Source organism: Bufo gargarizans, chromosome 8 (genome assembly GCF_014858855.1).
Source record: "Bufo gargarizans isolate SCDJY-AF-19 chromosome 8, ASM1485885v1, whole genome shotgun sequence".
NCBI classification, from domain to species: Eukaryota; Metazoa; Chordata; class Amphibia; order Anura; family Bufonidae; genus Bufo; species Bufo gargarizans.
In genome coordinates, this window is record NC_058087.1 from 8605713 (window position 1) to 8628862 (window position 23150).

A 23150-nucleotide genomic window follows, 5' to 3' on the forward strand; every position below is an offset into this window, starting at 1 on the left:
TCTTGATGCTCAGTGTTGGTTTCTGTTAGCTAGCTTCTTTCCTGCTGCTTGTTCCCTTGCAACATGAATGCTGTCCCTGGCTTTAAATGGTTATGACCCACAAGGCTTAATATTTCCCCACCCAATAGCAGTGTTTCCTTGGGTATTTGTCACCTGCCATTATGACAAGGTGCCTGAGCTTTAGGTTCCTAGCTTGTCCTAATCCTGAAACATTGAGCTACTCCTGTGTCCAACCTCTGCCTGTTTACCATTAGCAGTGTGCTTCCTGTTCTGAGCCCTACCCAGTTGTCATATTGACTCTGTGTTCCCCTCCCTGATCTACCGACTGACTACCATACTGCACAAACTCTGCCTGTTCTTACCTTGGCTTGTTTACTAACCATGCTTTTGCCTGTCCCCTTAGTTTCACGCACAACTGTCTCTTGACCCACCTGGGTTAGCAGCCTCTGAACAGAGACTACTAGTAGAGATAGTGGCTTACTCGCCCCTGCAGCAAAGTCCAGATCCCCGCTTTGGTGTAAAATGTAAAAAATTAGGGGTACATCTTAACAATACCCTCAAGAATAGCCCCAAACCAAATCCATTCAGTAGTTACAGTGGGTCCACATCTGCTGCATTACACATAGCCACTGTTTTACTTGTCATCTTACCCCATAACCTATAAGTGACCATGAAGCCATAACACTAAAGGGATTGTGCAAGAATATGGAGGTTATGGCAAAATCATGTACTTAGCAGGACCTATAATGGAAAAATTACTTACCTGCTCCATGGTGCTTGCTCTCCGCTCCTTCTCTTTCAGGCCTTGGATGGTTTGCTGGGTTCCCTCAATGTCAGCATCTGGTTTGACAACACTGCAGGCAATCACTGGCTATGACCGGCTGGCTCCTTTTACGTCATGAAAAATGGTAACATGCCGCAAGGGGTTTAAGTTTCTGCCGCAGCCAGTGATTGGCTACAGCAATGTCAAACCGGATTTTGACATCGAAGGAGCCAAGGTGACCATTGCAGGTCTGAAGGAGAAGGAACGTGGATTCAGCAGGGGGAAGCAGGTAAGTAATCCTTTCTTTACAGTTCCGGTCAAGTGGTGAGGGGGTGGTCCAAACCCCCTCATTCTTGCACAGCCCCTTTAAAGTGGATCTGTCATTAAACTATACTACCCTCTGAAAGGGATGCATTTATGGGGACAGGTCTTCTGTTCTATTTCATAAAATGGCACAAACGATACTGCCATTTGGTCAGCCAGCTGTCAATCTCAGCTAACACAGATAGGGGAGGTGCACTCCTTATGTATACATCGGACTCAAAAACTAGGTCCGTTGAGTTTTTTTTTTTTATCACACCTGTTGACCAAACAGTACAATTTGTCCCCATACTATAAGTCCCATTGTGTGACAGATTTGCTTTAGTACAACTAATTATAGGCAGAGTGGGACTTTAGGTTTCCAGAATGTTACGGTTTCTGAATGCAAAACAAGACAAAACTTATCAGCGTCACCAGCCTTCCCAGCAGCCATATCTTATTTGTATCATTATTTTTACCATGTACAACAGAAAATAAAAAATGACAGCTGTATGACATGCAGTATGCACGTAAACCTTAAAGATACGCCATGCAATATTAATGTGCTATAGCGCTTGTTTTCTTTGCAGTGTCTCGGTGTAGAATATATTACTTACTCACACATCTGTTGTCATCTAATAATACTCGGTCTCCTCTGCACGAACAGTTGACGCGACCGTCAGCAGTAAGAAGACAAAGGTCATGGCAACCTCCATTTATGTAGGAACATGGCGACGTCTCACCTTAGAAAAAACAAATGTGAAATATGTTGTATATATGCTTGCAGGAACTTTGTTGTCCATTGTGGACAATAACTTTTTTAATAGAATAATTGCACAAAGATGATCCAGGTTATTCACCTGCTAGGACTTCCAGCAATCAATTATAATCTGTGGTAGAACTTGGCTCACTTTTCCTGCAGTGCCACCATATGAGAATTTAGTGTAAGTATCACATGGCAGCCGTTAAAAATCTGTGGCTTGTCCATTTCATGCATGAATGTGTTGAGTCCTATGTAGGTCTCTGTAGACACTCTGCACAGAAGCTAACTGGTGAGGTGATGGCTCACAAGAAAATTCTCTGTCCAAATGCCCCAGTGTGGCATATGGACATTATGAGCCCCTCACTAAGCTAGAAAAACAGCCATCCTGTAAGGGCTTTTCTGGCGAACCCAACCCATTCATGGGTTACATGGTGGGCCATGCATTCATTCAACTGGTTGATATGTAATGATACATTTCCTTTGCAATTACAACCAGTCACCAAAGGTTGACCAGTGATGATCATCTGATTGTTGGGCCAGTATATAATGGGACATCCCATTATAAAGGTTGTCCTACACTCTTAGAAAAAAAATTGGGGATGGCTGGGCATGGTGTGTCATTAAAAACAAATGCACCCAGATTGTCTGGTCATTCAGGTTCCTGAGGTGTAGCTCCTTCCCACCCTTTTCCACCCTGAGGCCACTGAATGATCGGCATTGGTGATATACAGGGGTCTGCACATCACACATTCAGCCAGATGGGGACCAGAAGCAGAGGGGACAGAGTTGCATCCCAGAAATCTTGATGATCAGACCAGGTGAGTCTGTTTTTATGTTTATACACCATGCTACGCCATCCCCAATTTTTTTTTTAACAACCACTTTAATTAAGAAAGTTCCAAACCAGACAATCACTTTATACAGCAAGAAACATTCATGAATAATCCATTGATAATATAATATTGAATTACGATTAATTTGTTTCAAAATGGCAAAAGTCTACGCTTGTAGTTGGATGGAGAATTCATCATTACATGCATCCCGTCTGAATCTCTTGATGGAATCAATTTGATGCATATGTCACTGTACAAGCAGAATATCTGGGTAAAGTCTTGCTAAGCACCCCTTGACTGATGTAGTTCAGTAGGAATTCTGCTTTGAATTGATAGTCTGGTTGCTAGGAATATGCAGCAAGAAAAGCCTTGTGATTAGGCAATGTATGTTTGGACTACAGGGAAGCTAGAAAGACATAAATTATACCTCTTCCTATCTGTGTTATTATTAGACTAATCTAAACATACATTTAGATAGAGTACCACTTTAAATGACTTAAAGGGTCATCCATCCCCATCTTTTAATGTCATTGTTTATAACATTGATGATTCTGTAGAAGTCAGAACTCCGGGACCCATGTACATCAGAGGGTCAAAGAGCCTGAGGTTCCTTTGGTTCATCCCCTGCACAGCAGACCTCCCGGCCATCTTTTGCATCTGCCCCATGCAAAGGAAATGCCATAAGAGGGGCTTAAATAGTATTTGATGGCATATCCTAACAAACAACCACCACTCACCATTGCCGATTACCCCTTTAAGTGCAGCTATCTCAAGGTTTATCTTTTTGCCTTACTTACAATTGTTCTGTGACCAATTTTCTGCATTATGTTGACTTACACAGAGTAGATTTTAAATTCATTTTCACCAAGCAGAATATACTATATCGTAATTTCCCCAAATTTTTTGCAGACTGTCTCAGTATATGACTCACTGTCATTTGGGAAAACGAAGGAAGAGTAAAATTTGCTAGTGGGCATATTACAATATAATGTGTTGAATTCTGTGCGTCATCTGAAAAGCTTTGTCAAAATCCTTCTATTTTTCTTAGCAGGATGGTTTTCAGGGCTGACAGAAACTCTGCTTTATAGACTAAATAAATAATACAAAAAGCTGAAATGATTCTGTCTGAAAATTCTCCGGTAACTATGTTTAAAAAATGTGAATGAGATTTAAAGCAAATTTTCATCATGCATAGTTTAGAAGCCAGACTGAAGCTTTTGCTGCTGAAACAGATTTAGCTTGCAATACCATGCCAAACCACAAGGTGTGCTGTTAAGAGTCAACACAATCACAAAGCATTTTCAGTCCTGTACAATACTGTGAAGCACCACCTAGTGGTAGGACTTTAAAGTACAGTTATTGACCATAGTTAATATGTTTTATTTTATATTTTTTACAGTGCACATCTGTAGAAAAACCAATTCTCTATATTTTATATTTCCACTTACAGCTGTTGGTGTCATTGGCCACTGCTATGATGCCCATAGGTTGATGAGGGATATCTGCTCGCAGAACCTTTGTCTCCCCTCCGGTGTATTTGTTGGAGCGTAAAATTGCTCTTCTTACCCAATCTGACCAGAATATATAGTTATCATAAATGGCCATACTGAGGAATGTGCCAGGTCCCGATCTAACAATTACCTGTAAGAAAATAAACATCATTGCAATTCTTGTCTGATTTTAATCCACCTTTAATTTTACCAAAATTGTGTCAAATTAATTTTGTTTAGAATCTACTCTTTATCAGCTAAAGAAAAAAATATTTGTTTTGTGCTGGACCTTTAAAGAGGTCGGCCCATCTGGAATAGGCCATAAATGTTAGATAGGTGCAGGTCCCCCCTCTAGGACCTGCTCTTATCTCCAGAACAGGACCCCCAAAGTGAACAGAGGTCAGCTGGCTATGCTTGCCACCTCTACATTCACAGCTATTGGACTGCCAAAAATTGCCTGAGCCAGCGCTCAGCTATTTTCAGAGCTCCCATAGCTGGAAAAGGAAGATGGCCACATGGAAGTGGCTTCTCTCTGTTCACTTTGGGGTTCCGTTCTGGAGATAAGAGCAGGTCCCAGTCGGCAATGTCTTAAGGACCACTTTTGTGTCCGAGCCTGGGTACCCTGAATGATCCTCTCCTGAGCTATCTTACATTTAGAGTTCCAATGCCCAAAAACAGGCACAATTTTGGACCTGGCATGAGAGGGGTGAAGTCACCCGAAATACAAATATTTACGAATAGTAAATAACCCCCTCTGTAAATATTATTAAATTAGGCTTTCAAGGATAAATATGTGGGTCAGTTTAAGACCTTGCAAAAATTTGCTTTAGATGCTCGTCATACTTGTGCCAGATGAATATTACGGACAACACAGCGTTCTTTCTTATCCTATAATCCCGGTATCATGTGTAGGCAACAGGTCATTCTTAAGTCACACCAGGAAAAAAAAAAAAGCCAAGATGTTCAAATAGTGAGCTCAATTTACATGTAAATCCATTCAAAGCATTTGCATAAGTAATGTTTAAGGCTTTACTAACCAATTAATTTAGACCCATGTGTAAAAAAATACTTTGAAGTATAGGCAATATTAATCTGCCTTGTTTGTAAATTAGGGTTTGGGATATTGATTTTAGGAATTACTTAAGAAGCTTTGAAATCCCACCGTGCATGAATACCGCTTTCCCTTCACTGTTTATAATGCAGCAGGGAGATTTGGTGAAATCTAGAAAAGTCATATTGCTGCAAGGATTTCTCTAAGTGCAATTAAAGCCACCATTTCATATGAATATATTACAGGTTGTGCGATGCTCAGCTGAATTCTTGACCTGAAATAACTGAAATTGTCTGAGCATGCCACGATATGCCAATCAATGCGCCACTTCAAGCCTCTGTTAAAGGGAGCGTGTACCAGGAAATTCACTGATAAACCAGGGACAAAGCCTTGTAGGCCTACCTTACACTTGGCGAGCCTTTGCCTCATTTTGGAGAAAAGGGACTTTTAATCCACATGCAAATGAACAGTTTGGTGCACCGAGGTTGGGCCCAAGCCACTCTGTGCACCCTTGCGCCTCTTGCTTTCTTTGCCAGACCCTGCCTCTCCTTTGTCAGATCCCTGCACAATCGTCTTGCCTAGCCCCGTCAACCCAAACCATGAGTTCAGAAAATGTATCGACCAGAGCAAAGAAGTACTATGAGTCAATGAGTGCAACCCACTGTAATGCTTCATTAGTCCTGAAGTGGCGCTGCAGGGGAAATGAATACTTGCTGTCGGCTTAGCTTCAAAAAGTTACATTTTAAGTTAACAAAATTGTCTAAAGTTTGCTTTCTCTTTTGGGTTTATGGAAGGCTAGTCTATTAAATGTGATGGATGATAATTGTCATAATTTACAAGATACAAACAGATTTGGAAACTAAGAGAAATGTCATAGTCATTAGGTTCACTCTTATAGGAGGCCTGACATTTCAAGATTCATAAAATGCAGCAGATAAATAAGAATACACAATTTTCTTTATATTAAAATATTCTTATTGAGAAAAGAAAATGTGAAGGACTTTTTAAAGTGCATCAATCAAACAGAGCAGATGCAAACATTCTGAGACCAGGCTAAAAAACACTTTGGAACCTATAAAGTGGGTCTCTTGTAGAAGTGGGCACCAAGCGCTCCATGTATCAGCAGTGGCAGCAGGTCCTAGTGGTTATGGAAGGGCCAGAGGATCTACTACAATGTAAATTCCAGAATTTTGAAGACCTTCATTTACTTCTTCCACTTGATACCAGGTAATCAGAATATGGAAAATTTTTGTGCATGCCATAAAATCGGGGTTTCACTTTTATTTATTTCCAACATAGAAAAAAAAAGCATGAACATGTGACACACAGTTTATTTTTAGAAAGAGTCCTATTTAAGTCAGGCACAGTATAGTAATTTTATATATCTGTTTTTAGGAGCTTAGCTAAACTGTTAGGAGAATGTTTCACAGCAAGTATGTTGACTATTTCCAAGAACTGCCTGTAGAATATAGAATACAGCTCTGGGGGGACATTAAGGTATTAAGGTAATTTGGTCACTTTGGGTCCCTTGTTGAATTTGACGTTGGGGTTTGCACTTTAGAGAAGATACTGCTTGTGCACTAATCATGGAATTATTTTATGGAAGATTTTAAATGTGCTTTAAGGCTATGTAGGAAGGTGCAAGGGACTGTCGTTGACAGAAGGTATGTGTCACCGAGGTTCCTGGCCTTGGTGGAGTAAGAGCCAGTTTTCATGTGTCAGCAGCAGTTGCTGTTTGACACTTTGCTTTTAGTATAGCTGAAATAGCTGATCCGGGAAGGCTCTTACTGGGAGTAGTCAAAGTGCTGGGTGGGTGACTACTCCCCACGTTCCAGGCCGGGTGTTGACTGGCCTATATAAAAAACCCAGCAAGCAGTGTCAACTGGTGGTAATTACATCTCTCTCTGACAGAGGAGCTCTGGTAATCACTGGATTGGGATCTGAGTCTTGTGCTAGGCTGGAGGCCTGACTTTGGGAGGCCTGCTCTGTCCTGAGCAATGCCGATCGGGTGTGAACTAATACCTAGGATAACAGGTGACTCTTTTGCTGTATGAACTGTCTAGGTGTGAACGAACACCAAAACTGCAAACGGACTGTCGTACTGTTTAGTTGCCATAAGTGTGAATAAAACCCTGAAGTTTTTGAGTTACAAACTGGTCTTTGCCTCTATACTGCATCTGCTTGTCCTGTCTACCAGGGCAAATCCCCACAGCTACTAAAAAATTATTATATTTTTTTACATGTTTGAAGTTGTTACTTTTAGTATTTCATGTATGTACACAGTGACCCCCACCCTCAGAATAGTGAATGCAGCTCTGGAGTATAATACAGGATGTAACTCAGGATCAGTATAGTATACGTAATGCAATGTATGTACACAGTGACTGCACCAGCAGAATAGTGAGTGCAGCTCTGCGGTATAATACAGGAGGTAACTCAGGATCAGTACAGGATAAGTAATGTAATGTATGTATACAGTGACTGCACCAGCAGAATAGTGAGTGCAGCTCTGGAGTATAATACAGCATGTAACTCAGGATCAGTACAGGATAAGTTAAGTATGTACACAATGACTCCACCAGCACAATAGTGAGTGCAGCTCTGGAGTATAATACAGCATGTAACTCAGGATCAGTACAGGATAAGTAATGTAATGTATGTACACAGTGACTGCACCAGCAGAATAGTGAGTGCAGCTCTGGCGTATAATACAGGATGTAACTCAGGATCAGTACAGGATAAGTAATGTAATGTATGTACACAGTGACTGCACCAGCAGAATAGTGAGTGCAGCTCTGGAGTATAATACAGGATGTAACTCAGGATCAGTACAGGATAAGTAATGTATGTACACAGTGACTGCACCAGCAGAATAGTGAGTGCAGCTCTGGAGTATAATACAGCATGTAACTCAGGATCAGTACAGGATAAGTTAAGTATGTACACAGTGACTCCACCAGCAGAATAGTGAGTGCAGCTCTGGAGTATAACACAGCATGTAACTCAGGATCAGTACAGGATAAGTAATGTAATGTATGTACACAGTGACTCCAGCAGCAGAATAGTGAGTGCAGCTCTGGAGTATAATACAGGATGTAACTTTGGATCAGTACAGGATAAGTAATGCAATAATACATTCTTCAGATACATACATGAAAAAAGGAAACTAAAACAAGGAATTACCAAATTAAAAACAAAAGAAGGAAGGTATGTGGAAGAAGATAAATAACTAGCTGACTGCCTCAATGAATACTTCTGGTCAGTTTTTACAAAGGAAAATGAAGGAGAAGGACCTCAGTTAGGAAAGAAGACTAATGAATCTTTTGATGCATGTGTCTTTACAGAGGAAGAGGTTCTAAGTCAGCTGTCTAAAATTAATACAAATAAGTCCCAGGGGCCTGATGGGATACACCCAAAGCTATTAAAAGAGCTCAGCGGTGAACTAGCAAAACCATTAACAGATTTATTTAACCAATCACTGGCAACAGGAGTCGTCCCAGAAGATTGGAAATTAGCAAATGTTGTGCCCATTCACAAGAAAGGAGTAGGGAGGGATCGGGCAACTATAGGCCAGTAAGCCTGATATCAATAGTGGGGAAATTAATGGAAACCATACTTAAGGAGTGGATTGAAAGATGAAAAACAGCATGAGTTTACTTCAGGGAGATCATGCCAAACTAATCTTATAGATTTTTTTGATTGGGTGACTAAAATAATAGATGGAGGAGGTGCAGTAGACATCGCTTATCTAGAGTTTAGTAAGGCTTTTGATACCGTCTCACATAGAAGGCTTATCAATAAAGTGTAGTCTTTGGGCTTGGACTCCCATATTGTTGGATGGATTAGGCAGTGGGTGATGGACAGGCAACAGAGGGTTGTAGTCAATGGAGTATATCCAGACCAAGGTCTTGTTACCAGTGGGGTACCTCAGGGATCTGTTCTGGGACCCATATTGTTTAATATATTTATCAGCAAAATTGCAGAAGGCCTCAATGGTAAGGTGTGTCTTTTTGCTGATGACACAAAGATTTGTAACAGGGTTGATGTTCCTTGAGGGATACACCAAATGGAAAAGGACTTAGGAAAACTAGAGGAATGGTCAAAAATCTGGCAACTAAAATTTAATGTTGATAAGTGCAAGATAATGCACCTGGGGTGTAAAAACCCAAGAGCAGAATATAAAATCAGTGAAACAGTCCTAAACTCAGTATCTGAGGAAAGGGATTTAGGGATCATTATTTCAGAAGACTTAAAGGTAGGCAGACAATGTCATAGAGCAGCAGGAAATGCTAGCAGAATGCTGGGGTGTATAGGGAGAGGCATTACCAGTAGACAGAGGGGGGCACTCATGCCGCTCTACAGAGCACTAGTGAGACCTCATTTGGAGTATTGTGCGCAGTACTGGAGACCATATCTCCAGGAGGATATTGATACTTTGGAGGGAGTTCAGAGAAGAGCTACTAAACTGGTACATGGATTGCAGGATAAAACTTACCAGGAAAGATTAAAGGACCTTAACATGTAGAGCTTGGAAGAAAGACGAGACAGAGGGGATATGATAGAAACTGCTAAATACATAAAGGAAATCAACAAGGTAAAAGAGGAGAAAATATTTAAAAGAAGAAAAACTGCTACAAGAGGACATAGTTTTAAATTAGAGGGGCAAAGGTTTAAAAGTAATATCAGGAAGTATTACTTTACTGAGAGAGTAGTGGATGCATGGAATAGCCTTCCTGCAGAAGTGGTAGCTGCAAATACAGTGGAGGAGTTTAAGCATGCATGGGATAGGCATAAGGCCATCCCTCATATAAGATAGGGCCAGGGGCTATCCGTAGTATTCAGTATATTGGGCAGACTAGATGGGCCAAATGGTTCTTATCTGCCGACACAGTCTATGTTTCTATGTTTCTATGCAATGTATGTACACAGTGACTTCACCAGCAGAATAGTGAGTGCAGCTCTGGAATATAATACAGGATGCAACTCAGGATCAGTACAGGATAAGTAATGTAATGTATGTACACAGTGACTTCACCAGCAGAATAGTGAGTGCAGCTCTGGAGTATAATACAGGATGTAGCTCAGGATCAGTACAGGATAAGTAATGTAATGTATGTACACAGTGACTGCACCAGTAGAATAGTGAGTGCAGCTCTGGAGTATAATACAGGATGTAACTCAGGATCAGTACAGGATAAGTAATGTAATGTATGTACACAGTAACTCCATCAGCAGAATAATGAGTGCAGCTCTGGAACGTAGCTCAGGATCCCCAGGGGAGTAGCTTACAGGCTATTGGGTCATTTACCTTGGATGCTAGATGTCAGGAGGACATCAGAAAGCTACTCTGCCTTGAGCAGTTTATTTAGCTGCAGCGCTAAGAAGTGGGTAGCAAACCTAGAATAACACAGCAGGTTGGTATATAATCACACTATTTAAGTTGGTACCTGAAGGATGCAAACAGCAGGACACAAGGGAAACTCGCTATTGCCATTGATTACAATGGATTCAAAACTATGTGTTATGCTATTTTCAGAAAGACTCTTTCCAGGTAGCACAAAAAAAAAAATATATCCTTCCTTAAATTCATTATTTTATTTTTGGAACAGACATGTGATGGTACCTTAAGTTAAAATTTGTGTGTGAAGAACTCAATTCTTTATATGTCATAACCGAGAGAGAGAGCCATTCACAGCATTTTTATTATTAGACAGTTATACATTTATCCCATGAAGATACTATTCAGTTTAATTTAAGTTGAGTCATGAAGTTTCAGCGAGTTGTCACCTGCCAGATGGCAGAACAAAGGCTCGTTGTGACAGTGCTCGCGCAGCATTATGTACAGTACATAGAAAGTGTGCCAGTCTAGCTTCATATTACCTTAATGGATGCCAGGAACTGTGCATAGGAAATTCTCTAAATACAGTCTTCACATTCAGGTGCAGATTTGATTTGATTTCCAGTTAGGAAATATATTTGGAAGTTTTGGGTATGGCACCGACTAATTGTTAGGAGGAAAAATGAATATCCATCATGGTAAGCCTACCGTATAAAAGGGTAATCTGTTTTGCAGGGCAAAAGTAAGCAATGGAATTACCATTTTTAAGGCTGAGTGTATATTACGTTCTGTCATAGTAGGGACAGAAAAACAAAATAACTGTTCCGCCAGATCTGTCACATGATGGACACCAAGAGGGCCAGATGGACCCAATTGACTATGGTTTCCAACAATTTTATCCTGATTTTTAATGAAATATGGAATGAAGAATCCTAAAAGTGCCTACACACACAGTAGATTTTATTTTTATTTTTTTCATTTTAATAAACAATTTTTATAAATTGGTTCCAGTGATCTGATAAATGAAACAGATAACATTTCTGTAAACATAAGATCTTTCTTACCTGTTCCCTGTCGTTCCGGTGCTCTGCTGTGTCCATGTTCCGGTCGCCGGAATGAATTGCCAATGAATTGCTTCAGCAGTGAAATGGCCAGAAGCAGCACGTCACCGCTGAAGCCAGTAATTGGCTGCAGAAGAGCATGTGACCATGTCCATGCAGCACCAGAAGAAAAGAAGTCGGGAATCGGAACATAGACACAGTGGGGAGCAGGTAAGCATGATTTTCTGTTTACGAAAGCAGGCTGTGAGCATTTGATGATAAATGAGTATTTCCAGAGAACCCTTTTAAAATGGGCCTGCTAGATGGGGAAAAAAAAAACTATAGATTAGAGCGTCCTCTGCTGCTAATCAGCTCTGAGCTTCTGAAAAGAGCATCCTCTAACCTGAAGGATTAGTCATGCCCATGTTGTGCAGCATTACAGAAATGTACATGGACTGCAGAAATAGCAGAGATTGTAGTAGAGCTTCTTGGTGGTGCTGCTTGACAGAAACACTCCTCTAACACCCAGGAAAAGATGACTAAGTGCTCATTTAGCCTTGTCGTCATACCAGAAGGTTTGGGCTTAAATTCCTGATAACAGTTCAAATTTTGCTGGGTAATCGTGAAAACCAGAAAACAAAAGGTTCAAGTAAATGGAACGAGCACTTGAATCATGCTGAAGCAGCACTCTTCAAACAGCTGATCGGTGGAGGTGCCGAGTGTTGTTCCTGCACTGATCTGATATTGATGACTTATCCTGAGGAAAGATCATCAATATCGACCTACTGCACAACCCCTTTAAAATTGGTGTTTTTTTTTTTTATCTTCCCCCTCAAAGTAAAATAATATAAGTAATTCAATACACCCAAAATGGTAGAAAAACAACAACACACAACTCGTCACGGAAAATTCAAGGACTCATATACTAAATTAAATAAAAAATAAAAAAGTTATGACTACTGAAACACAGAGAGGGAAAATGTTACTGGTCCTTAAAGAGATTTTCTGACTTAGGTCATCAGGATAGGTCATCAGTATCTGATCCGTAGGGATTCAACACCCGGGACCCCCTCCAATCACCCGGGACCCCCTCCAAGTGGCTATGCTTGGCATCACAGCTCAGCCCCGGTGGGGGACTTAAATAGGGCTGAGCTGCACCTAGATGAATGTGACCGATGAATGTGACATCACTGGCCTAGGATAAGCTGCAAGAAGGCCGCAGTTCTACTGTGCACCATGGCGTGGTCAAACAGATGATCGGAGGGGGTCCCAGATGTCGGATACCACCAATCAGATGCTTATGGAGAGGACTGGTCATCAATATTAAAAACTTGGAAAACCTTTTAGAGGCTAAACTTAGTTATGTCACTAAGGCGTTAAAATGCATGTTAGTCACCTGAGTTCTGCACCAATTTTATTTACATCAGATATAAGTTCAAAATCTACAATACAAAAAATGACATTTTCAAAAAGTGGAGGGTGTAAATTTTAAAGTGCCTGTTGGGGGGCCTAATGGGCACCCTCAAATATAATAGTTTTATACAAAGGGAACTCGGTTCTGTGTGGCAGAGTGCATCTTCCCCAGCAATGAGAATGTATTTCTGCAGCCAGTGCTTTGAGAGATGTAGAAAAGAAGCAGTGGAAGTTGGAAGCAGGCAGGTAGAAAATATTTGGGGGAGCTTCGAAATATTATACCCTAACAGTTAAGATTTAAAAATAAATAAACTAGCCTGTCTAAATCAGCATGAAGACAAGAAATATATCCAAAATGTTTCATTTCTGCTGATTTTGTAGAAACCCCAAAGGCAGTAATAATATCGCTTTGTATTCACTAAAACAAGTTGTCATTCCCTTGATATGTGGAACCATAGTTCTACCTAAGGATAAGAACAGATGTAGTTGAGTTATTGAACACAATCTCAAAGATATCAGTATGAACCAGCTCTGTGGAGGAACAGACAGCTTGAGAGATGTTTGATTGTAGTGGAGCACTTCAAATGAATCAGTTCTCTTCACAACATTTACAAACCCCTCATGCTGGTGTTATACCATTCTATGACAACTTGTGGCCGTTTTACAGAATACATAAGGGGACCATGCAAAAAGAAAAAAAAAAGAAAAAAAGAAAGCAGTCTCCTTTATAAAAATACAGTGCAAGGAATCTTATTGATTTGGGAGAAATTTGAAATTTCATCAGCATTACACAAAGTGCTCAATGAAAAGGTTACATTCACAATTTGCATAGTAAGGAGAGCTTAGGAACGTAGTGCATGGCATTATACAGTAAGTTCCTCAGCTCCCTCTAGTGGTGGCAGCAGGCAGTCATAATTTTGTCTTCTAAATAATCATTCCAGTGGAAAAAAATAAATAATTATATTCATTGACAGCTCTTATGAACCTAGACCTATTACCTGTTCAAATTTTCATTTCACCCTGAACAAAAAGATGGTTTGCTTCCTTTCCTTTGGATAATGTGACAATACAGTGCATCCGCATGCTGTTGTCTGCGGTCTGGTTTGGTTGTTCAACCACAGGTGAGGGCCGCTAGTATGTCGCCTCACTTGTGGTTGCCGCTGGCAACATGTAGTTATTTCGCAGTATAGCAGCCTGAGCTGGTGCTAGGCAGCTTGCTGCAATGTGCATGCGGTTGCACCTGGCAACCTCTCTTTATTGGTGTGTATTTTATCGGTGTGCACAGGGTGTTATATGTAATGTGTGCACTTTCCCCTTTAAGTGGCTTTCTTCCCTTCCCTGGTGTTGAAAGGGTTAACTTCCTTCCTTGTGTGTCTGAACACTGGGTGTGTGTGTGTGTGGGTGGGTGTGGCTACTTGGGCCTATATAGTCTCAGCTGTGAGCAGTAGTCAGAGGGGTACTTCAGTCATGCTTGCTGGAGTCATCCTCTTACTAATTTACCATCTGCCAGTGAGGGCCACCCTTGTGGTCATAGATGTTTATATGTTCAGTTAATGTATACCTTTTGTTATTTAATGCAGCTATGGATCTGGGTTCCTGTGTGTGTATGTGTGTTGGCTGTGTCCATTTAAGTATGGTGTGGACATCAGCGTGTCAGCACAGGGATCCAGTCAGCAAGGCTGTGGCAGGTAGGTGGAACTAGTGCAGTTCACCTGCCATATCCATAGGTCTGTTTTTGTACCCCTTTTCCTTGCAGCTTGGCCAGTGAGACTCCTGTTCCTCCGTGCCTAGGAGGAACAGGTCGTCTTAACCTGCTCCTTGTTCCAGGACAATCCTGAGGGCTAGCAGGGAATATTAGGTTCCGGTGTATGAGCCCTCCCACCATCAGGGTTGGCTCATATGGTTAGGAGTCAGGGTCAGGTTAGGGACGCGTTAGGAGGTGACCTGCTCCCTAATTCTGTCGTCCTGGCCGAGCAGCAACCAACATCATCTGGCATCGCATGGCTGAGGGTTTTCCCCATCCTCAGCCGTGACACCCCCCCTGTGCTTCAGTGTTGTTTCTGCAGACAGTGGTCAACATCTGCCTACATTACCCATTTCTTGCATCAACCACTGCATAACAGGGTGATCCGATAATAGGGGATCTTGATTTAGCCTCGGGGTGCAAAACGGATTGCAAAATGTCAGGAATAAAGAAGAATAGGAACAAGAAAGTCCCCTGTCTGCTGATCATATACACACAAGATTAGCTAAAATGTCTGATGGGGATGGGTACCACCTCTGGAACCCACACCTATTAAAATATTGGGGGTCCACTAATCCCAAGTATATCAATTCCCTGTGTAGTACCCCAGAGGTGGGGGTACCACAAATTGTTTATATTGTTGTGTACTGATTTTTTTTCTTGGCTGTTGCTACCAGAAAGGAAGGAATGACAAAAGTTAACAGAAACAGGGTTAACAACTGTTACTCTCTTCTAGAGTCAGACAGGAGAGGAAGCAATCTTCAAATCCGTTTCTCCTGTTACCAAATTCTCCAGAGATAACTACTCCAATTGTCCTGAAGCCAGACTATGAGATTCCAAACAGCAGTGTGAACTGCTACATCAGACTCTACAGATACTGCTGTAAGGTAAGGGACTACAGTTAAGCCACCCTTCACCAAACAACCACCAACCAACCTACCTCCATATCTTTTCTAGTGCCAGAGAGAATTGCATTTAAAGCCTGCTACTACTGTATGTATTTGAAGATTTACCGTGCACTTAGTAAAAAGGACTTTGTTACCTTTATCTGTGGCCTCATTCTTCACTACTATAATTATACTGCACTGATCCCCAGGGAGCACTGGCCTGAGGGAGTACACTGTGACACAACTCTTAATCAGGGCCACTACCACTCCTATCCACTGTACCAACTACTCAGGAGGTCACTGCACTTGTATCTTCAGTCTTTATAGAATTCAGTGGAGAGGTGGTTATGCTTACACATGGCATGTTAAAATAAATCCATTGTAGTTGTGGAAATAAGTGAGCATTTATTGCTTTGCTCTTTCTGTAACTTCTATAGGCATTAATGGAGAGTTCAGCATGCAAGTGTTGCCAACTCTCAATGGATATATATGGAATCAGAAAGCAAGGGTTCATTAGACCTCTGTTACCCCGAGGTGGTACAATAAGAGATGGATAGACAGGGTGCAAAAAAAAAAAGTCTCACTTGTTACAGGCTCTAAATTTTCAGCACCAAGCTACCATTTCCTTTGTGGAACTGTAAGGTTTATAATCTGTCTACATGCACGCCACTGCTGTCGACCAGTCTTGTGCTGTGCCTGGACACAGCATGTTTACACCATTGACTGGTGTGGAGGTGAATGGAACTCGGCACTGGACCTGGAACGCTTGTGACAGGTGACTTTTTTTTTTTTTTACATTTTGCACCATGCCTGGCCATCTTAACAGGGGTTCTCAGTCTTGGAAAATCCTTTCAACTTCATAAATAATCACAGAATACTTAAAGGGGTTATCCAAGTTCAAAAAATGCATAAATAAATCACTGTAAATCTGAGGGCCAGCAATATATAAATAAGCTAAGCAAGTTTTAGAAAAAAAAAATTATATTTACTAATTTTCCTAGTTCTGTTCTGGCCCTATGTTGACATGCAGTTGCAGAGCTGTGGGGGTGTGTAACAATCTTTGAGGTTTTCCTCACTAATATTTCTAGGTGTCAACCAAGACATTCTTTCCCATCCCACTGCACTACAGAGGGAGTGAATAAAAATGCTTCCCTGCATGCAGTCTGAGTTCTGGGATACTTATGTTGTATGTGTGGCACTACAAGTCCCAACTGTACAGTACAGTGACATTGCTGATACACACAGGATCCTCCCCCTACCCGTACACAGCAGAAGAGTACAGAGAAGAGAACTACTCTGGTCTTTGTCAGCTCCGTGTCTGCAGAGTGAGGAGGGAGGGAAGATCCTGAGCACAGCATTTGTGAAGAAGATACCCTGCAGCTCTGAGTCTGTGCTGCTGATGGTATAAGGGGTTAAACTTTGATGAAGAATCCAGTGGGAGGGGAGACAGGGCAAACAGATCACCTAGCAGATCAGGCAGTGCAGGGGCATGGCCAGTAGATCTGGCAGTGCAGGGGGTGTGGTCAGCAGATTAGGCAGTGTAGGGGGCATGGCCAGTAGATCTGGCAGTGCAGGGGGTGTGGTCAGCAGATCAGGTAGTGTAGGGGGCATGGCTTCTTGCTCTAACCAGCACAGCCCACAGTGTCGTTCCATGCAGAGAGGCAGAACTGCTGTTCCCTCAGGCTCGTGCACAGATCATCATCATATCAGGAACGAAGCTGACATCACAGATCATGTGATGCTCAGCTAAAGAGGATAACAGGGACTGCACAGATGAAGTAAGTGAATTGAAAACCCCTTATATTTGCTTAGTCAGAAACAACAAAGAACAACAAAAAAAATAGAACACCCCTTTAACAAAGAAGGCCAAAATAACAAAATATCAATCTATTATTTGGATGATTATGCTGCAGTTTGCAGTGCATCCTTGCACTTCTATTATCCTGTTTAGATCTGGGGTAAAGATGGGCAGATGCAATTGCGAGATGGAAAAAAAGAAAACCTTTTGCATGTCTCTAATCTTTCTAATAGGACTAACATTTGTACCTACTTTGTATTTTACAGCCGATTGGACTGTGACTAGTGAGTAATTGAGTGAATATAAAAATCAATGCACTTAATGTGTTTAAATGCAACCAACCATACATACTGCAAGACGCTGGCATCTCCAAAAATATATATAAAAATATATAAATTAGAGAAGTTCAGTGAGATGGCATACTTAAATGAACAATATTTTTTAAAAAAAGTAAAAAAAATAAAATGTTTTTATGCTTCTCTCACATGGAAGATTTCTGATGGAAGAAAAAAAAAAAACTACTATGAAATAACTTTGCAGTTAAATATCGAATAAAATATTAAGTTACACTCATAAGACAATTTTACACCACGCTATAAAGTGAGAAATTCCTGGGCAATTATTACATTTTAATCAATATGAGTTGGATTATGACTTTGTGGTGCTGTGTTTTACGGTAACGGCAGCCATCTATAAAAGAGAGTAATAAAGGAAATAGCCTGCGTTTGATGAAAATATTAAACACATGAATACTCCTGTTAAACTACAATATTTGCCCGTAATATAGATGGAAGCTAGAAAACCCTGATGCTTCTTGTCCTTCAATTTTCTTAAACTACAGCAGTAAGTTAAGGGCTAGAGACGCGCAGAATTATGTCAGTTGTCATTTACAAAGATTTATGTAGCTCTCCCAAAAGTGACAGGGACACAAGTGATACTTGGTATGGACTGACCAATGCAATAAAAATATTATGATAAATCAATAAATACATAAAAAAAATGAAATATTTAAGACCGTTTCAAAAAAGTTAATTGCCACTTTTTAATCGATCTTGAAGACAAATTGGACCATAGAACTCTTCTCTCCGTTTAAGATCACGTGAGTGTGCATGGAGGCTTTATAAAGGAGTCTCTGCTCTGTACTAGAAAGCCATGAGCACTCTGGGGTAGATTTAGGCTAGTTTCACCCCAGCGATCTTATATCCAGCAGGTTGTTCCAGATCTCGTTGCATTCCAGCATTAACGGAAGCTACCCCGTTGCCATCCAGCCCCATTAGCTGTAAAGGGGACTGGTGGAGATTCAGTCACAAACAGGCAAATATGCCAAGAATTGGCCAGACAAAAACCGCTGAGTGCAGCAGTTTTCATCCAGGTGATTATCGCCATACTTTCTGGGTTGCGGACGGATCTCCACTAGTCTCCATTATTGTTAATGGGGCTGAGAGGTATCAGGTAGCGACATTTCCAGAAGGCCGCTCCCAGCCAGCACAGCCTGCCAGAGATGTTTAATGCTAGTGTGCAGTGATAAGCGGCAGGGGCAATATTCAAATTTGCAATATTTCTTTAATATTTGGGCAAATATTCGTCATATATTCGTGAATTTGCAAATTCGTGATCTCTAGTCATTATTTTCTTGATTGCGATTGAAAAATTTGCGATACGAAAATTTGCGATAAAAACTATCTTTGACTCCTAAAGTCAAAGATATTGCAGCCTTCTCATTGGCCCACAAGCAGGAAGCAGTGAGGGATCATGGACTCAAATGAAAAAAAAAATTGAATATTCGCGAATACGAATTTATAGCAGTTTTTTCTAGATATTCGCAAATTCTCAAAGTGCCAATATTTGGGATAAAAATTCACGATTAGAATATTCATGATCAAAACTACTAATGTGAAACTAGCCTTACTATTGAAAATGTGCCGGTAATGTCTGCATGCTTTGCATCACATTTACTATTGGTTTTGCCTCTTTTATAAGTATTTTATGCCTCATGCAACAAGGGGGTGTCACTGAATGGAAAAAGGGTGTGACTTCAAGGAAAGGGGGCATGGCCTAAATAGACCTCCATGCATCAAAATTTTGGCACATTTTGGAGTGAAATCATTCCAACTTGTAGGTGGTATAAACTTAGACTAGACAGCTGTTTTAGTGCATTGAGAAAATATTTGCCGCATGGACACATTTTTAGTGCACAAATGGAATACTTGCCTAAATTTGGCACAGGATTTAAGAGGCTTCAGATTTACAAAGGTCCGTTGTGCCATAATAGTACATTTGCTGAAAATTAAGGCCTCTTGCACACGTTTCGTTTTTTGCATTCCATATACGGAACCATTAATTTAAATGGATTCGCGAAAAAAAGAAAGGTACTCCATATGCCTTCCGTATTTCCGTTTTTCCTTTCCGTTCAAAGATAGAACATGTCCCATTATTGTCTGCATAACGGACATGGATAGTACTGTTCTATCAGGGGCCAGCTGTTCTGTTCCGCAAAAAACGGAATGCACACGGACATCATCCGTGGTTTTTGTGGATCCGTTTTTTGCGGACTGCAAAATACTGAAAAAGCAATACAGTTATGTGCAAGAGGGTTAGGACTGTGATTCCTCTTCTTAGACAGCGTAGTGTACAACTCTATTATTAAATCTGCCCCATTTTGTCCATATGATGTCATATCATAGAGATTTTATCCCCTAGAGTCAATACTACTTGGGGAGAAAATCTCTGTAATATGTTATCTGGTGGAAGCTGCCACAATTTCTTTCTTCTTATCATCTCTTCCTACAAAGTCCTCCAAGATTTCTCCTGTGCATCCCCCATACTATAGAACTCTCTACCCCAACAGATGGTCACCTAATGTGGAAACATTCAGAAGAAACCTGAAAATCCACCTTTTCAGACAAGCCTGCAACCAGATATGAGGACACCTGTATTATTATAACAGGCAGTTAGTCTGGCCCTGCTGTGCCAACTAACTGGTTTCATTTAGGGCTATCTCTAAGTGCATTATTCTTGAGGTTCCCTAGTTTTCACTCTTTAACCCTTATACAGCAATCTGGTCTTCTCTGCAGTGGAGACACCAGGCAACTCCCTCTTGAGATCGTGCCATTGTAGTTGGCAGCTGAACCACAGAGCACCAAGCGACATTCAATAATTGTAGTCGGGAGACAGCCTGAGGTCAGGGCAGGCAGAGTCCATGCATATCTGTGAAACTGGTCAGGCAGGTCAGGCAGCAATGTTTCAATGCGGTTGTCAGGCTATAGTCAGGACAGGCAGTAGATGATCAAAGTCGATGAACTGGCATAGGTACGGTACAAAGGCAGACAAATAGATAAGCACATCTTCACTGGAATATTATTAGCTAGGGACCTAAAGCTCAGGCATCCTCCTATAGAAGAGAGCGCCTTAAATACACAGAAAGGAACTAGTATAGGACGAGGAAGACAAAGGGTGCTCTCACTGGCTTTTTAAGAGCCAGGCAGTGTGCGTGCCCTAAAGACCTTGGGCTTGGAAGGACAGCCTGCAACAGAGGAGCGGGGCTGCAGCAGGCACATGGAACGCCTTAGTAAAAACTATAAATTTACCACAATAGTTGGGGGTCCTTATACATATTTTGCATTGAAGCCCAACATTCAACCTCAATGTTGCCTTTATTTATAAATTTGTCATGCATTTGCAACAAATTAGTCCACATCTCCCAGACTAAAAACTGTTGGCCAGCCCATGAGGAAATATCAGTCAGATGTTTTATACATTGGGTTTCAGGGAATACTATATCTCCTGATGGAGAGCACCCAAGCAGCGTGAGGAGTCTTATAGGCTACACAACACTCCTCTGGAATTCTGGGAAGAGGATAAGAGATTGTTTGCATGCTTACGGTTTACATGCTTGCACATAGTGACTCTCTAGATATAGGGAGATGTTAAAAAGACTGTATTTTAGTATAAATACTTTTTTAATTTTGTTTTATCATTTTGTCTTCATCTAGCAGAAAAATATTTTATATTGTTTTCTAATTTTGTGTCAGTACAGTCAGTAGTAATAGATTTTTCAGGTGGTGTGAACGTACAGAGCGTTGAGGTGTAAAGTGTTAATAAACATCACTGTATTTGTATAGTGCAATAAGACACTTTGGTAGACAAATTGTTTTTCTGCAATCACAGATGGACTGTTCTAAAAAAATGTATTTTCTATGTTCATCTAAATGATTTTTCAGTCTTTTGTGTATTGTATAGATTGAGGAGCAAAGCATTATATATATATATATTTTTTTTTTTTTTTTTTGCACAGACACAAGCAAGCAATCAAAAGAATGTCCAAATACATTATCTGAACAATTGTAAAGCTGCACTGTCCCCTGTATGTTGTAGACTGGAAGGCGGATTTATTATAGTACTTTTTATTTTATAAAAGACTGTGACATTGTACTCTAAGCCCCATTCTTGGCAGTGGTAGGTTTGTGTTGGGACATATGCCAATGAGAGTTGTCAGAAGCAAATACCTAAAAGAATAATATCACTACGCTTCATTTTTGCAACTTTTTAAACAGAGAAACTAAAATAATAACACATGGATAATTCATAAAAGTCTGAGATGGAAATATCCATTTGACTCTAAGACTGAGTATTAAAACGTTTACAGTATTTGACATAGTGACAGTGAGATCCTATAGGATCCTGCCACTGTGCCCAATGGAAATCCAGTAACTCAATTTTTTTCCCGCTCATCTTTGACCAGCCTTTTTAAAATGTATTGATGACTATAATTATAGACAAAAAAAATATACCATTCAGAATAAACAAACGTTTGACAGCCTACAGAAAGACAGAAACATTTATTAGAATGATTGTGTTTTTATGAGCACTGCTGCTATATGTATGTGCTTTAAAAGCCTTAAGAAATTGTCTAAGGCTATTTTGACATCTGTGGTTGTCTTCTCCGGCAGGCTGTTCCGGCATAGAATACTTAGAATCGACAACATTCTGTGCAACAGTATTTGCTTGCTAATTACCGGCATATTTGCTGGGTAGCAGCCAGATCTCTACGGGACCGCATTATAGTCAATGAGGTCCGGCGGACAGGAAGCAGTATCAGGCAATCCCTGATCTGGGGAGTAGTGCCGCAGATGTGAATCTAGCCTAATATATGTGTTACAAGCAATGAGCCCTAGAATAACATTAATGTCTAAGTAAGTCAACAGTCCTTGAGCTAAAGAGTAACAAAATATCGCAAATACATATGCATAACCATGCAAGAAAAAGCGAAAAAATACAAAGGCAACCTTGAGAATTAAATAGAAATTTATGCAATAATTTTTTTTTTAAATACTCTACATTACGATCGTATGCAAGGTCATTACTTGTGGAAAAATAGCAGTACCATTTTTCTGTACTGTGGATTAGCATAGCTATAGGAAGTTCAGTGGGTGCAAACTTTCTGCTTAAAAAACAAAAGCCTCTGTTATGCTCCATAGGCCAATGATATCTTTTTTTTAACCCCCATAAGCCACTATGTCTTTTTACAGTGGTCACTAAGGAATCTTAGGCTAGGTCACCACCTTTTTATGGCTGCCTAGTCTAAGCGCTGCATGTGTCTCCCATGAAACAGAGAGCGGGTCCTCCTCTGACAGCCCAGATCCGCAGAAGTGCAGATCCAGGCTGTTTATCCCCTAAGATTCACGAGGTCAATAGTAAGGGGGGGGACTCAATCTGTCTCCCATCAACATG

General features: G+C 40.7%; 1 protein-coding gene across 1 annotated transcript in view; it reads right to left on the bottom strand.

Moving 5' to 3' along the window:
* Positions 1–23150, bottom strand: part of LRP1B (LDL receptor related protein 1B) — a 1294122-nt gene that overhangs the window by 257208 nt on the left and 1013764 nt on the right. The window contains 2 exon segments of the mRNA XM_044303104.1: positions 1681–1806; positions 4108–4300. Coding sequence (XP_044159039.1) covers positions 1681–1806; positions 4108–4300 — 319 coding nt within the window.